The 15,165-nt window shown below is 65.6% G+C and overlaps 2 protein-coding genes across 8 annotated transcripts; both read left to right on the top strand.

Annotated features, from left to right (window-relative positions):
• Positions 1 to 76: 76 nt before the first annotated feature.
• ENTPD2 (ectonucleoside triphosphate diphosphohydrolase 2) lies at positions 77 to 5,985 on the top strand. Of its 4 annotated transcripts, none has more exons than XM_046682931.1 (9): positions 81 to 766; positions 1,819 to 1,936; positions 2,505 to 2,655; positions 2,849 to 3,008; positions 3,089 to 3,316; positions 3,773 to 4,027; positions 4,107 to 4,226; positions 5,161 to 5,295; positions 5,371 to 5,985. In XM_046682931.1, exons 1-9 carry the CDS (start codon positions 275 to 277, stop codon positions 5,572 to 5,574), a joined length of 1,863 nt encoding a protein of 620 aa, XP_046538887.1. In that variant the 5' UTR covers positions 81 to 274; the 3' UTR covers positions 5,575 to 5,985. The 4 variants fall into 4 exon arrangements, with proteins under 4 accessions (XP_046538895.1, XP_046538887.1, XP_046538904.1 ...); XM_046682948.1 differs by having other exon boundaries at positions 119 to 391; XM_046682954.1 differs by lacking the exon at positions 81 to 766 and adding an exon at positions 1,145 to 1,583.
• Positions 5,986 to 7,455: 1,470 nt separating this feature from the next.
• NPDC1 (neural proliferation, differentiation and control 1) lies at positions 7,456 to 13,552 on the top strand. 4 transcript variants are annotated; one of them, XM_046682967.1, is made up of 9 exons: positions 7,456 to 7,474; positions 7,635 to 7,918; positions 10,686 to 10,832; positions 11,953 to 12,087; positions 12,175 to 12,348; positions 12,421 to 12,487; positions 12,739 to 12,821; positions 13,053 to 13,149; positions 13,267 to 13,552. In XM_046682967.1, exons 2-9 carry the CDS (start codon positions 7,807 to 7,809, stop codon positions 13,535 to 13,537), a joined length of 1,086 nt encoding a protein of 361 aa, XP_046538923.1. In that variant the 5' UTR covers positions 7,456 to 7,474; positions 7,635 to 7,806; the 3' UTR covers positions 13,538 to 13,552. The 4 variants fall into 4 exon arrangements, with proteins under 4 accessions (XP_046538923.1, XP_046538951.1, XP_046538930.1 ...); XM_046682974.1 differs by lacking the exon at positions 7,456 to 7,474 and adding an exon at positions 12,563 to 12,647 and having other exon boundaries at positions 7,619 to 7,918; positions 13,267 to 13,449; XM_046682985.1 differs by lacking the exon at positions 7,456 to 7,474 and adding an exon at positions 12,563 to 12,647 and having other exon boundaries at positions 7,622 to 7,918; positions 12,742 to 12,821; positions 13,267 to 13,449.
• Positions 13,553 to 15,165: the final 1,613 nt, after the last annotated feature.

Raw genomic sequence — 15,165 nt, 5'->3', positions numbered from 1 at the left:
TGAGAAGGGTGGGCGATAGCTTCTGGGCGCCAGGGCTGCGACCTGGGCACTGGGAGGAGCGGCGCGGTGACTCAGCCGCCGCGGCTCTCACCTGCGCTCCGGGCGCGGGCTCCGGCGGGCGGGGGCGGGGCGGGGCGGCCCTGGGGGCGGGGCCAGCCGTGGATGGTGCCGGCCAGCGCCCCGCCCCGGGAGCCTACCCCGCTGCCCCCGGATCGCGGCCTCCCGGCTCCCCGCCGCCCCTCCGTCAACGCCTCGACCGCCCGCGCACCCATCCATGGCCAGGAAGGTCCTGTCGCTGCTGCTGCCGTCGTTGCTGGCCGCGGTGGGCCTCGCCGGCCTCCTGCTGCTGTGCGTCCCCACCCGCGACGTCTGGGAGCCGCCCTCCTTCAAGGTGCACGCTCTGGCGTCCCGGCGCCCGGCGCAGTCCGCGGAGCAGCCGGCCCAGGCTGCGCCCGCGAGGCAGCCCTGGACCCCTACCCGCGCTCCGCCCCCCGGCCCCGCGGGGTGGAGTCCCCGGCCCCGCGAGCACCGCTCCCGGCCCCGCGCTCTCTGCTCCCCGCCGGGTCCACCGGGCGGCAGCGGCGCTTCGTGGGCGACACGGTGCTGGAGGCCAAAGTCCCGGGAACTCCCTGCTTACGGACCCTGTCACGGGTGCGGCCTAGGGGCTGTGTCTTCCCTGCCCGGACGCAGCCTCGGGGCTCCCTACGCCGCGGCAGGACACGCGCCTTCCAAACCAGTGCGGCCGCCAGGGGCACATCGACTCAGGGTTCGGCTCAGATGGGGTTCGACAGGCGCCGGGGCCCAGGGAACCCTCCCCACCAGCTCCGTGGCCCAGACAGTGCGGGCGCTGCCTTTGAGGGGGGCCTGGCGGGGGCAGCCAGGGCTGGTCCTAAAGCAGTTGGGGTGGGCTAGGCCAGATTTCCGGCTAACCCAGCCTCCAGGAGTCCGCCTGGCTCCCTTAACCCTTTATTGTCTGGGGGTGGGGGGGCTCCAAAGTCCAGTACCCCAGGATGGCAGGTCCCAGGGGTGGGCGCCCTGTAACCAAGGGTGACCAGTGGGTGGGGGTGGGGTGGGGTGGACGGTTTGGCCTGCTGGTGCTGATGCTGGAGATACCTGGTGCGGGGGGCGGGGGGGGGGGGGGGGGGGGGTTCCTCCTCCCCTCAGGAGGGCGTGTTCTCCAGCTGGGCTCCCCCTGTCGGAATCCAGGCCCTTGGGGGCAGCTCCTGGAAGGTGGCATTTGCAAGCTGGGTGCCAACCTCTCCTCACCTGCAAGGAAGGTCCGGCCAGTGCCCCTCAGCTCTTCAGAACAGAGCTCTTTCTGGCCCTGGCTTTGAGGCTCAGGAAGGGGGTGTCTTTAGGCAGCCCCAGCCCCGCCTCCCCCACCCTTGCTTTGGCATCCTCAGGTTGGGCTGAAGTCAGAGAGATGGGGGCACAAAGGAGAAAGGAAGAGCCGCTCAAGGGGTTCCTCCTGCAGCTGGGCTTCTCTCTCCCAGCCTGGGGGCCTCATGTCCCCAGGACAAGGTTCTAAGGGTGGTCCTGGGACCCTCTGACTCTGACACAGCCCCTCAGCTTGCCTTTACCAGGTAGGCTCCTGCAGTCAGAGGGGAAGAGGCTCCTGGCCACCTATCCCTGCCCCCATCCTCCCCCCAACCAAGCTGTGTCACTGGCTGTCCCTGGTCTTCCAAGAGCCTCAGAACTTCATTCTGAAGCTTCCAACCTCGACACAGGGTGGGGTGGGGTGGAGAGCTGGGGGAGGCAAAGGGCATGGCCATCAGGCCTCTGCCCACACCCCGAGACTGCCCTCCACCCCACCCCTAGTATGGGATTGTTCTGGACGCTGGTTCTTCCCACACGTCCATGTTCATCTACAAGTGGCCGGCGGACAAGAAGAATGACACAGGCATCGTGAGCCAGCACAGCTCCTGTAACGTGCACGGTGAGAGTCCCCGAGTGCTGGGCGCTCTCTGGCCTGGATCCCCACTCCCTGGAGGCCTCAGGGGCCCTCTCCAGCCTTAGCTCTGTAGGCCCAGCAGTCAGGTCCCTTTGTTGATACTGAGGGGTGGGGGGGCTCACTCCAGGCAGATGCCAGAGGACCCCCGGAAAGAGAGGCTGGGCCCCTGGGCCTGGAAGGTGCTGGGGGCAGTTCCATGCTAGAAAGAAAACCCCAGATACTGGTTGGGCCTTTCCCGACCCAAGATTGGCCTTTATACCGCAGATGGAACAGGAGGGGCTCCAAGGAGCTGGTGGACACACCCAGGCAGCCCCCTGGGCGGCTAGGCTGGGTTGACAGTGCTTTGTTGTGGCACCTGTGTGCACACCCACTGGGCAGGTGGCAGCCTCAGAGACTGTGGGTGGCCTGCAGGTCCCTTTGTGTCTCTGAACTGGGCGTCTCTGAGGCTTATGCTGGGAAGGTGTATCTAAGCTGCCACCTGGTTTGGGAGCCAAAGCCCCCCAGCCCTGCTGGCCTCTGGCCTGCCTAGGTCTGACCACCTGGCAGTCTTTAGGTGGGGGCATCTCCAGCTATGCAGACAACCCTTCCGGGGCTGGGCAGAGTCTTGTCGAATGCCTGGACCAGGCGCTTCGGGACGTGCCCAAGGACAGACACACGGGCACGCCCCTCTACCTGGGAGCCACGGCAGGCATGCGCCTGCTCAAGTGAGTGTGCCCACCCCCCGACCTTCCTGGCCCCAGGCCCACACAGCAGCCCGGGCATAGGGTGGGCCCCACATGCCCTCCACAGCAGCCCTGGACTGGGCCCCCCTCAGCTGGCTGGGCAGGTGCCATGCTCCCCAGCAGCAGGATCACAGCCACCTGGGAGCTGCCCCTCAGAGTCCTCCTTGTGTCACAGCCTGACCCATCCAGAGGCCGCGGCCAACGTGCTTGCAGCTGTGACCCAGACACTGACGCAGTACCCTTTTCACTTCCGTGGGGCCCGCATCCTCTCGGGCCAGGACGAGGGGGTGTTTGGCTGGGTGACCGCCAACTACCTGCTGGAGAAGTTCATCAAGGTGGGCCTGGCAGCTGGCCCGATGAACTGGGGGTCACGGGCATCCACCCACTGGCTCACCCCAATCTCCCCTGTCCACAGTATGGCTGGGTGGGCCAGTGGTTCCAGCCAAGGAAGGGGACGCTGGGGGCCATGGACCTGGGGGGCGCGTCCACACAGATCACCTTTGAGACAGCCAGCCCAGCTGAGGACCCAGCCAATGAGGTCCAGCTGCGGCTCTACGGCCAGCACTACCGCGTCTACACCCACAGCTTCCTCTGCTATGGCCGTGACCAGGTCCTCCAGAGGCTGCTGGCTGGAGCCCTCCAGGTGCCCCATGACCCCCAGCCCACTTGCCCTGGAGGGAGGGGGTGAGAAGGGATGGGGCCAAGGGCCCAGAGCAGAGCTGGACAGCGGCCACATTGAGGGGCTTCTCCAGGCAGCAGCCACCGAAGCCGGGCTTAAACTACTGGAAGGACAGGTGGGGAGGGATCCAGCATGGGCAAAGGCCAGTGGCTGAGGCAGGCCTGGTGAGTGCCTGGCTGGGGAGAAAGGAGGCCAGGGCCAGATCTCGGGGGGCCTGGCCAGAGGTGTTGGGTTTTGTCCAGCAGGCAGTGGGCAGCCATGGATTGCTCCTGAACACAGAAGTGATATGGCCAGAGTGTGGAAGTTGTGGGAGCCTCATCAGGCTGGTCCTGGGGGATGCCCTGTGAGGGTCCAGGGTGAGGGTAGTGGGCAGTGCTTGGAGTGGAGGTGGTGTCACCTGCACCCTCGTCATTCCCCCAGACCCATGGCCCCCACCCCTGCTGGCCGAGGGGCTACTCTGCCCAAGTGCAGCTCCAGGATGTGTATGATTCGCCATGCACGGCAGCCCAGGGACCCCTGACCTTCAACAGCAGTGCCAGCATCAGCCTGTCGGGCAGCAGCGAGCCGGCCCTCTGCCGCAGCCTTGTCTCGCAGCTCTTCAACTTCTCCTCCTGCCACTTCTCTCAGTGCTCCTTCAATGGCGTCTTCCAGCCCCCCGTGACAGGGAGCTTCATCGTGAGTCCAGGCGGTGGGCATGGGCAGCGGCACCCTGAAGCTGTGGGCTCTGGCCGAGCTGTGACTATGCCCCTCACAGGCCTTCTCCGCTTTCTTCTACACTGTGGACTTCCTGAGGACCGTGATGGGGCTGCCTGTGGCCACCCTGCAGCAGCTGGAGGTGGCCACCACCACTCTCTGCAGCCAGACGTGGAGTGAGGTGAGGCTGGCTCCCCCCTGGGCCACACAGAGGGCTCAGCCAGCCCACATCATACCTCCTGTCACTCATTAGCTCTACAACTAGAGGGGGACCCAGGCCTTTCAGAGCACCCACTGCAATGGGGGACACACCACTACTCAGACTCAAAAAGTGGCCAGACTACGGCAGGGAGACCAGGAGCCAGACGAGATGGGGCCTGACCCTAGAACCAAAAGCTGGAAGGCAGAGGGAACAGCCAGTGCAAAGGCTCTGAGGCAGTGGGGAGCATGGGTGGAACAGGTGCAGGGAGGAGTTGGGGGGGATGCCCCACCAGAGAAGTGGAAGGCTCAGGAGAGACTTAGCTGGGCTGGGGGGTGAGGAAGCGAGGAGTGAAGACAGCTTCCAGGCTTCTGGCTTCTGCCACAGGCCAGATGCTGGTGCCAGGTAAAGGAGGATGGGGGTTCTGGGCATGTAGAGCATGAGGGCCCACCAGAGACTCCAGGAGAAACATCGAGTGTCTGCAGACTCAGGGGGTGGCAGCAGCCCCATCCTGTCCTGTTTCTAGTCTCAGGCAGATGGGGGCGGGGCCGGGGCAGGAGGGAAGCCCAGGGTCCAGGGCTCAAGCCTGGAGCTTCTCCTGTTTCCCTGGTCGAGCGCCAAGGTTGTTGCAGCCTCTGCTCCTGGGTGGCCATCCCTGCCGACCCCTGGACCCTCCCAGGTGCAGGTGCTGGCCACCATCCAGAACTCAGGCTGTTCCTCCCAAGGGAACACTCCAGCTGAGGGCGGCCGCCTCGGCCTTCCTGGGCCCTGTGAGTGGTCTCTGGCCCAGCGTTACCGGTGCGTGTGTGTGTGTGTGTGCGCGCGTGTGGAGAGGTGCAGCATGTGCCAACCACCCCTCCCCGGGGGCCAAGACCTCCCAGGGAGCCAGCCGGACAGTCTCCCGTCTGCGTCCCAGCTGCAGGCTCGGGCACCCGGCGAGCGGGCCCACCTGCCCAACTACTGCGCTGGGGCCACGTTCATGCATCAGCTGCTGAGCCGAGGCTACGGCTTCGACGAGCGCGCCTTCAGCGGGGTGACCTTCCAGAACAAGGTGGGAGCTGGCGGCGGGCGCAGGGGCGGGGCACCCGGGCCGCGCTGAGGCTGAGGCCACGCCCCTCGCCCGCAGGCCGGAGACACCGCGGTCGGCTGGGCGCTCGGCTATATGTTGAACCTGACCAACCTGATCCCCGCCGACCCGCCGGGCTTGCGCAAGGGCACAGACTTCAGCTCCTGGGTCGTCCTCCTCCTGCTCTTCGCCGCCGTGCTCCTGGCCGCGCTCGTCCTGCTGCTGCGCCAGGCGCGCTCCGCCAAGTCGCCGGGCGCCATCTAGGGGCGGGCTGGGCACAGCTGCCCAGCCCCATCTCCCCCAGCCTTCCCCTCACGCCACCCCCCAACACCTCTGCCCCTAATGCAGCCCCGGACGGAGACCGGGACTCTGGTGCCCACGCAGGGCCAGGCGGGAACTGAATCCTGCCCCTCCTGCCCCCTCCAGCCTTGACTTTGCCTCAAGGCCTTGTGCTCCCCCTCTTCTTTTTGGGGGTAGGGGATCAGACACCCCACAGCCCTCAGCCTGGGGCTCCAGGGAGTGGACCTTTTATTCTGATACTCAGGGCCCTCAGAGTCCCTCCTACCCCCACCCTCCAGAGTCCTGGTCTCTGGGGGAAAGGGGTCAGAGCCCACAGGCTAGGTGCCAGCCCAGTGCCTACTTGTAAAAATTTTGAATTAAAGAGTTTTTCCTAGAGCAGCGGAGAGAATGTTCATGGGATGGGGCCTCTTTGCCATTCCCTGCCCTCCCTCCCCACAGCTGTGTTAGCCATGAAGACCCACTCCTGGTCCCAAGAGAGGACCCCAGCTCTTCCTGCTCTCTTCCTCTCTGGGCCCAGACCTGGGCGGCCCTGCCCTGCTCCCCTCCTCTGCTGTGGTGGCCTGGAGTAGCTGCAGGATGGCTGGCCTAAGAGAGAGTCCTTGAGTCCCTTGAATCTCTGGCCAGCAGAGCCCCAGCAGCACCCTCAGATCTGCATCAGTGTTCCAGGCCAGACCGGAGGCTGGGCCCTGGCCTAGAGTTGGCCTGGGGGTGGGGGACACAGAGGTGGCAGAGGGGGAGGCAGTGAGCAAGGTGGCTGCCTAGGGTGCGGTCTGTGCTGGAAGAGTCTGGGGGAGGGGGCAATTTCTCAACAGGAGGTGCTGTGGGGGTGTCGAGAACAGGGCCGGGAGGGACGCAGGGCCCCACGGCTCAGAGAGATGAACCTCTCAGAGCCTGGCTCTAGAGCCAAGCCACCCAATCACACAGGGACGCCACTTCCCTCCTGCTCCGATGCTGTTTTCTGCATCCCGGAGAGACAGCCCCCGCCCCACACCTGCCACTCCTGCAGCCCCTCCCTTAAGCACTGTCTCCTCTAGCGGTTGAGGGCTTGTCTTGGCTGCGTCTCCCTGACCCCCCCCTTTCTGGGAAGTGAGCTCAGACACCACTTCTGCCTAGTCAGTGCTCTGTAGGGGAGAGGGCGGTCCCTGTTCTGCTCACCCCCTCCCCCTTCTGCCAGTTTCTGAGCTGTTTCACACCTGAGGGCAGCCAGCCCTGTCTTCCGAGTTCTGAGACACAGCTGAGACGAAGCACCGGGTTGGGGGGGCTCATCGTTTTCTCCCGAGGACGTGAGCCAGAGGGACGTTTCCAGGTGGGATGGGAAGGGTGTGCTTTCAGGAGGCAACAGGTAGGGTGTAAGAGGGTGAATCGTACCTGCTTGTTGTGGGGCCCCAGGGAGCTAAAAGGCTGACACCTGGGGACCGTGGACAGCTCCCAGCTGGCTCTTCCCAGCAGCTCCAGGTCCCTCTTGCCCCCAGGTGGCCTCACTGAGAGCGGGTGCCCCATTACAACCACAGTGGCCACCAGCACTGGCCGAGTTCTGTGCGTGTGTTTTTACCCTTGTGTCTCGGAATGCCCGGTGGGTCTTTGGGCACACCTGTGCCTCCCTGCTCACCTGCCCGTCTGTATGCGCCTGGTGTCCCTGTGTTGCTGGGTGTTCGAGCCTCCTGGCCCAGGCAGGTCCCCTGCTCCAGAGCGGGATCGGGGGGAAGGCTGGGGAGGACTGGGGGGACGGGGGGTGGTGTTGGCAGCCCGACGGGGATGGGGCCGTGGGGAAGCGCATCTCGGGGAAGCTGAGCCGCAGCCAGTCCCTAGCCAGATTTATGGAGAACTGAGAAGATCCCCAGCTGCAGAGATCGCAGAAATTGAGGTACTCTGAAGCCTGGAGAGGTGGGGGTCCAGAACTGGAGGGAGGGGGAGGGGGCGAAGCCTGGAGATGCCGGCCCGCCCCCGCAGGAGGAGCGCGCAGGCGCACTCCCCGTGTGCGCTCCTGTCGCCGCCGCGCCTCCATTCCGGATCCTTTGCCGCAGCGTCAGCACCGCCGCCGCTTTCTCTCCTCCTCCTCCTCGGCCTACGCCTCCTCTTCTTCCTCTGCCTTCTCCTCCCGCTCTTCCTCCTCCTCCTCCTCCGACACGACGCCCGGAGCCTGCGCCGAGTCCCGGGCCGCGCGGTGCCATGCTGCCCCGGCGGCGGCGCTGAAGGATGGCGACGCCCGTCCCTCCGCCCTCCCCGCGGCACCTGCGGCTGCTGCGACTGCTGCTCTCCGGCCTCGTCCTCGGCGCGGCCCTGCGCGGTGCCGCCGCCGGCCGCCCGGGTGAGCGAGCGCGCTCGGCGCAGGCGGCGGGGCGCCCCGGGGCCGGAGATCGCCGTGCGGGGGTCTGGATGCGCGGCGCCGCTGTCACCCTCCCTGCCAGCCCCGCCTCGCCAGGGATGGGGTAAACAGGCCCGGCCCGGAGGGCGCGGCGCCCGGGCCGTCGAAGGGCTCCCCTGGAAGGGCCTTCTCCCAGGTTGCTGGGGGCGAACCTGAAGTTCATGCGCTTCTTGTCTTTGTCTCTGGGTCCGTGAACCTGTTTGTGTCTGTGTCTCCGGAGTGCTCTGCGTGGCCCGCCGCCGGAAGTCTGTCCTGTGCGCGCGTCTGTGTGCGCGCGTCTCGGCCCCGCCGGTGCGGGCCTGGCCCTGTGTGCCTGCCGGTCTTGCTGCCCGTGTCTGTCCCTTCTGTCCCGAGTTGGGGGTCGCAGTGCTGGTCTGCCTGTCCCCATGCCTTGGATAGTGTTGGGCACGCACCTTGCTTTGCTGTCATGGCGGGGTCTGAGGCATTTGTCAGCTTGTCCCAGGCATAAGGTCTTGTTCTGGCTTCAGTGGGGGCAGGAGGCACTTCCAGTCTCAGAGCTTCCTCCCTCACACCAAGCCGTGGAGGACCCAGCCATTCTGTCTTCTGTGCTAGGGGATGAGGGACACCCCAAGGGGAGACTCAGGCAGACAGCGATGAGCCCAGGGTCCTGAGAGACCCCGTCTCCTTCCCACATGGGCACTGAGGCTCCAAGTGGCCAAGGGCTACAAGAACCCACTATCGGAAATGCACTCCCCAGGGTGTGCCCATACTTCACTCAATTCTCCTGGCAGCCCCATAGGAGAGATGCTATTTTTAGCCTATTTTACAGACAAGGAAACTGAGGCACAGAGAAGATAAGTGACTGGTACGTGGTGCAGCTGGGATGTCAACCTGGGCACTGTGCTTCCATGTGTGTGGCCTCAAGAGGCCAGAGCAGAGCAGGCTTCCTCCTGGGCAAGCCCCCCTGCACAGGAGTCTGGCAGGGCCAAGGGAGGCTCCCCAGGAGGCCTGAAGGCTGGAGCAGGGCTGGCCAGGGACGGTGGAGGCCACCTGCTGAGAGCCTGGCTCCAGGGCATGCAGGGCGGGGCCTCTTGATGAAATGGACTGTAGGGCTGTGCTGAGCCCCTGGCATGGGCAGGTGCCATCCCAGGTGCTTTATGCTCACCCAGTTGCAGGGTGGGGTGCCAGCCACTCTCCAGCTGCCATTGTTCCAGGGCCCTCCTCCTGCACCCTGAGGCTGGAGTGGGGACTTTCCCAGGACTAAACAGGCAGCAGCTACGTCCTTCTGAGCAAGGGGCAGGGGCACTGGGAGTGCAGGGAGACTCCTGGAACCCAGACCCCAGAGCCAGCTTTGTACCTCGGGCCCCTACCCTTGGCCTGGCACACTCTGGGTTGTTAGCACCAGGAGAGGGGACTACCTGGCTCCCAGGCACTCAGCCGATGGGTGGGGTCCAGACTGACCTGCTGGCACAGGCTTAATATTTAACTAGCCCCAGCCCCGGGCCCAGCTCACTGATACTGGCATCTGCAGATCCTGATTGTGCAGGATGGGGGATCCCTGGGATGGCGATGCTGGAAGTTGCTTGCAGGGATGCCTACGGCCAGGAGAGTCTGAGTGTCAGGTTACCAAGGAAACCAAGCCAGGCTAGCCAAGGTCTAGAGAAGGACAGAGGTGGGCATTCCCTGATCCCCCATGTCACCGTAGGCCACTGTGGTCTTCGTGCAGTGTGGGGTGGGGGCTGGGCTGAGAGCAAGCGTCCTGATCCTCCAGAGACACCCTCATCCCAGCCTCCCCAAGCATAATTGACGGTCCTGCTGGGTATCTCACTGGCTCTACTGGCTCTGCTGCCTGATAACTGGGGCCAGTGTCCCAGGCCTCAGGACATTTCTTAGCTTTGAGGCAACTCACCTTCTGCATCCCAGAGGGGAAACTGAGGCAGAGAAGGCCACTGTCCTCCATCCCCCAGCATCAGGATGGAACCCATTGGCTGAGTGTACAGGACACCGAAGTCTGGACCCCAAATCAGGAACTGGGCCTCCCTGGCACTCCCTGGTCCCTGGCAGTGTGGCTGCGGGAGTGACCCCAGTCTAGGTTCTGTATCTGAAGTGAGGGAGACTGGAAGACCCTGTCCCAGCAGGGCAGTGCCCAGCAGTGCTTCCGTGCCCTGGGGACCAGCAGACGTTAGACATGGAGGGTTGCTATCTTCCTGGCCAGCAGGGATTCTGTCATTTCCAGCTCAGCTCTCTAGGGCTATAGGATGACATAAGGGGGTTGGGGGCGCAGCCCTGACGTGGTAGGAGGGGTGGATGGCCAGCATCCTTTGTTCCTCCTGAGCCAGAGAGGGAGACCTGGGCCCCACCCTCTGGGGCTCCCAGTCTGGACTGAGGCTTGCTCTGGGGCACGTAGAGACCAGAGGCGGGACTTGGAGGGCTGTAGGCCCTGCCGGGGAGAGCTTTGTGTTGTCCGGACAGTGAGGGACAATTTCCGTGCAGAGGGCTGGCTCAGGCCTGGAAAGTGGACTCTGGGGAGTGGGTGGGGCAGATGAGTTCCGATAAGTCTTGGGACTGTTTGTCTTCCTGGTTCTGACCCCTGGTGGTTGGGAGGAAGGGCCTGCCCAGAACAATGGCCTGAGCCAGGCCTGGCCAGCTCTGTGGAGAAGGGGGAGGGGTGGCCGGGGCAGTACTGCCACTGGGCAGGGGCCGAGTCGGGCAGGGCTGTGACCCTGCTCTGCCTCTGCTTCCTTCCCAGATGTGGCCGCCTGTCCTGGGAGTCTGGATTGTGCCCTGAAGAGGCGGGCACGGTGCCCCCCGGGTGCACACATCTGTGGGCCCTGCCTTCAGCCCTTCCAGGAGGACCATCAAGGGCTCTGCGTGCCCAGGATGCGCCGGCCTCCGGGTACGGAAGAGCAGGATGTCCTTCCTCTGTCCCCTGCTGGATATGTTTTCCTCATGGCCTCAGCTCCCGGGTCCCCTGAGTTTTGTGGGATGCCAGGGACTCTCATGTCACTCTCCTTTCCAGATGGCACCAGCCCAGAGCCTGGCAGTGGGCTGAGGCCTGGGGCGCTTAGCTCCTCCCAGGGCAAGGAGTGTCCCATGTAGAATGCTGGGGTGATCCTGGGAGAGGCGGGTCATAGTGCCCCAGGCCTGGGTCCCTGCAGGTCTGCCTTAAACCCTTTGGGCACCCACTTCCCCACCCCTTGAGCCACCCTTGCTCTTTACTCAGCACACTCTCTCTCTCCACTGCTCACTCGTTTTGTCCACTTGATGTGTGCTGGGGGTGCCCCACCCGCTGACCCCAGCCCAGAGTCTGTGGGGACAGCCAGCTAGATGCTGAGTGATTTCAGGTGTGATGGGGCATTACAGAGGGCTGCTGGGAGTGCTGAAGAGTCTGGTGGGTGGCAGGGGCTTCCTGGAGGAGCATGTTCCTGGCCATGAGTGGGGTGGGGGACTGAGGAGTGGTCCTGCTGTAGAAGGCAGTGGGCTCTGCTCTTTCGGTACTGTGCAGAAGTGTCTACTTGCAGCCTCCGTCTGGACCATGGAGCCCATGACAAGGACAAAGGGGGCCCCGCCCCTAGCCGCCCCCCAACAGCTGCCCTCCCTTCCTCCTGATGGCCTGGGAGATGTGGGGGGATGGCAGAGAAGGGGCTGAACAGGGTGATGCTCTGCCCACCCCTTTGTGGGTAATGGTGGGTAAGGGGCACTCCTGCCTTCCTCCTGCCTGGCCGTCACACATGCCTGCAGCACCTCTGCCCCCTTGCCCCCACCCCCACTCTCCCTAGGAAGGCTTGGTGCACACTGAGCTCCTGCAGTTGTCACCATGACAACCTGGGATGGCCAGGGGCTGCAGGCTGGTACCTGGTCCTCAGGCGACCCGTGCCTGGGAGGAGCCTAGAGAGAGGAGGACGCCTGGGGACTGGCTCCCGGAGGGGCCCTCCCTCTAGGGAAAACACCTGCAGCTCGTGTTGCCAGGGAGGGGCTGGTGGCCTCTCCACCTAATGGCTCCTCACCCTTCTCAGCCGAGGGCCCACCCCAGCCCAGACTGGAAGATGAGATCGACTTCCTGGCCCGGGAGCTAGCCCGGCAGGAGGCGGGGCCCTCGAGGCTCACGGCCCCGCCCCAGCTTGGGGCGCGACAGCGGCTCCTGGAGCCTGGTGAGGACCCTGCCCCGCTCCCCTGCCCCTCCCCACCGCCCTGGACCCAGCCTGGTCCTGCTTTTCTAACTTGCCTTCTCTCTGCAGCAGCCACCCTGGGGCTCTCAGAGCGCGGCCAGGGCCCCGACCTGGGCCTCCCGTCCACTCGGGGAGCCCCCGCTCCCACGCCCCACACCTCCTTGGGCACCCCCGTGTCATCTGGGCCGGTGCACATGGCCCCCCTGGAGCCCCGGGGCGAGCGCGGTGACGGCCTCGCCCTCGGTAGGTCTCGGCGGGCGGGCGGGGAGGCAGGGTCCCGCGGGAAGGCCGTTCTCACCGCGCCCCTCCTCGCAGTGCTGGTCGTGGTGTGCTCCGTGGCCGGCGCCGCCGCCTTCGCCGTGGCCGCTCTTTGCTGGTGCAGGTGAGCAGGGGGCCGAGCGCGAAGGCGGGCGGGCGGGCAGGGGCGAGCGGGGATCTCAGGCTGCCCTCTCCGCAGGCTGCAGCGGGACGCCCGCCTGACTCAGAAGGCTGACTACGCGGCTCCGCCGGCGCCCGGCTCCCCGGCAGCGCCCGGGATCTCGGTGCGTCGCCCGCCCCGCCCCGGCCGCGCCGCGCCGCCGCGCGCCCCTCGGCCGGCCACCGCGGTTTGACCCTCCCTCCACACTCCCCCAGCAGCCCGGGGACCAGCGGCTGGCCCACAGCGCCGAGATGTACCACTACCAGCACCAGAGGCAGCAGATGCGGTGCCTGGAGCGGTGAGAGGCCCCGCCCCGCCCCGGGCCGGCCCACCTGCCCTAGAGTCCCCGCACCACCCCCGCGTTGGCCCACCCCGGGCCCCCGCCACCCCCACCCTGGGCCCGGCCACCCCAGAGCTCACCGCCCCACCGCCCCAGGCTCGGGCCCAGGTGCGCTGAGCGCCCACTTCTAGTCTGGGCCCCTGGCATCTGGGGGGTGCGGGAGGACCCAGCGATCCCGCCCACACCCAGGCATAAAGAGCCGCCCAAGGAGCTGGACTCGGCTTCCTCGGACGAGGAGGACGAAGACGGCGACTTCACGGTGTACGAGTGCCCGGGCCTGGCCCCGGTGAGTGCCCCGGGTTGGGGGCTTACAAGCTCCTCAGGGTCCTTCCTCCGGCGGGCGCCCCACCCCCGCCGCGCCGCCCGCCCCTCCCCCAGGCTCGCCTAACGCCCACCTTCGCAGACCGGAGAGATGGAGGTGCGGAACCCGCTGTTCGACCACTCCTCGCTGTCGGCGCCCCCGCCGTCGCTGTCCGAGCCCCCGCAGCAGTGACCTGAAGGCCCACACCCACCCTCTCCGACCGTTGGGCCCACCGGTGGGGAGGGGCAGGGCCCGGCGTTTCCCATTAAAGAGAGCGCGTTCTGACACTCGCGTGCTTGTGGCTGAGCCCCGGCCCTTGTTGGGGAGACCTCCCGCCCTGCCAGGACCTCTGTCTCCCTTGCGCCTGTCCTGAGTCCTGTTCTCTGAGTCCAAGTTCCCAAGCCAGGGCATGAGGGGACCCCAAGAGTCCAGGCATGGATGGGGAAGCCTGGAGACAGCCAATTCAGGTGCATTTCAAACCTGGCCCTAGTGCTGTAGGCTGCTCCTGCCAAACCCCCAGCCTCCACCCCCCACCCCCACCCCTGCCATTTGGGGCCATGATACGGACCCCCTAATGGGGGCCTGGGGCTTCCCACACTCCAGAGACAGGGGGCATCTCTGTCCCCTGCTTGGTGAGCCCCCACCCCCACTGGGGAAGAGAGGCTTGAGTTTTCCATAGACACAGAGGACCAACCTCTTCCCTCCTCCAGACCTCATCCCACCACATTTCTGCCCGATGTTTCGGAGGGGAGGGATGGAGTGCTGGACCAGGCCCCTCTGGAGTTGGTGCAGCTCCCTGAAAGACCCCATCTCAAATCTGAGAAAAAGGGCTGGTGAGCGGGCAACCGCCGACACCTGGCAGTGGGCAGCCAACACCTCCATTCCTGCCTGTTGTCCACCTGGGCTGGAGAGCAGGAAGGAACAGGACGGAGGCCCTGAGTGTGGGTTTGTTAGAGATCACACAGTGCCTGCCGTGAGCCCCAGCAGCACATATTTGGGGGGGGGGGGGCATGCCAGACAGAGGAACCTGAGGGACAAAGAGTGCACACACACACAGGTAGACCAGGCTCAGCCCAGGGGGAACGCTGGATGTCAGGAAGGAGGGGGGGGGGGGGGGAACTTCAGCCGAAGGCCCAGAGCGGCCACACTGTGTCGTCAGAGGTGCTGAGTCTGGGCCGGGGAGAGGGGTTTCTGGGACCCAGGCAGCAGTGGGGTTGGTGTAGATGGGGTGGTGGGATCGGCCCTGTCTGCCCCACCAAGGCTGGAGACGGCGGAAGGGTTGCCCCTCAGTGGTTCCTGGGGCCGGGGGTCCAGAGAATACTGGACTTCTGCCTCCTGGATGGATGGAGACAGCCCTCAAAGGGGAAGACAGGGCCTGTTTAGGACAGGTGGGTTCCTGAAGAGAGGCCAGTGGGCTGGGCTGGGGGAGATGGGGTCGCCCCACTTGGAGCTAATGGCTTGTCCTAAAGCAGTATGATCCTGGGGCTAGAACCCACCCAGGCTGGGAAGTCCCCCACCCTGACTCCCAGGCTGTGGCCTTGGGCTGGCCCTCAGCTGGGGGCCTCAGTTTCCCTTCTGTGCACTGGTATGGGAGATGGGAGAGGCGAGTACAGGGAGCTGGGCGCCTGTGTGGGATGAGGGCAGGGTGATTAGGGTTGCCTGTCCGCTGTCGTTTAATCTGCATTAGGGGAGAGATCCACGGAGAGAAGTGGGGGGCAGAGAGGTTAACTCCTCACTCCAGAGCAGAGGCAGCCTGGCACCAAGCTGGGTCTGGCCCAGGGCAATCTGTCTCGCTGGCTGGACCCTGTAGACAAAGCACCGGGAGGTTCCCGTGGAGCTCTGGGGTCCATTCCTGGGGCCACCACTCTTGCCTGTCCCCCCTCCTGCTGGCCTGACCTGGGCAGAGAGCAGCCACACACATGTTCCCCATGCACCGCATCCTCTCTACGTTCTTGGGGGTCCCCAACCGGTCCCCAGAGTCCTCGCTGCCCATTCCCCAGG

The sequence above is a fragment of the Equus quagga genome, chromosome 1 (assembly GCF_021613505.1).
Source record: "Equus quagga isolate Etosha38 chromosome 1, UCLA_HA_Equagga_1.0, whole genome shotgun sequence".
Lineage (NCBI taxonomy): Eukaryota > Metazoa > Chordata > Mammalia > Perissodactyla > Equidae > Equus > Equus quagga.
The sequence above is the reverse complement of the archived record's forward strand: the minus strand, read 5'-3'. Positions and strand labels throughout refer to the sequence as shown.

Coding starts and splice junctions, on each gene's coding strand:
- ENTPD2 (XM_046682931.1), top strand. CDS start 275: ATGGCCAGGAAGGTCCTGTCGCTGCTGCTGCCGTCGTTGCTGGCCGCG. Junction 4,028..4,106: donor CCGTGACAGGGAGCTTCATC/GTGAGTCCAGGC, acceptor TGCCCCTCACAG/GCCTTCTCCGCTTTCTTCTA. Junction 4,227..5,160: donor GCAGCCAGACGTGGAGTGAG/GTGAGGCTGGCT, acceptor TCTGCGTCCCAG/CTGCAGGCTCGGGCACCCGG.
- NPDC1 (XM_046682967.1), top strand. CDS start 7,807: ATGGCGACGCCCGTCCCTCCGCCCTCCCCGCGGCACCTGCGGCTGCTG. Junction 7,919..10,685: donor TGCCGCCGCCGGCCGCCCGG/GTGAGCGAGCGC, acceptor CTTCCTTCCCAG/ATGTGGCCGCCTGTCCTGGG. Junction 12,488..12,738: donor GCCGCTCTTTGCTGGTGCAG/GTGAGCAGGGGG, acceptor ACACTCCCCCAG/CAGCCCGGGGACCAGCGGCT.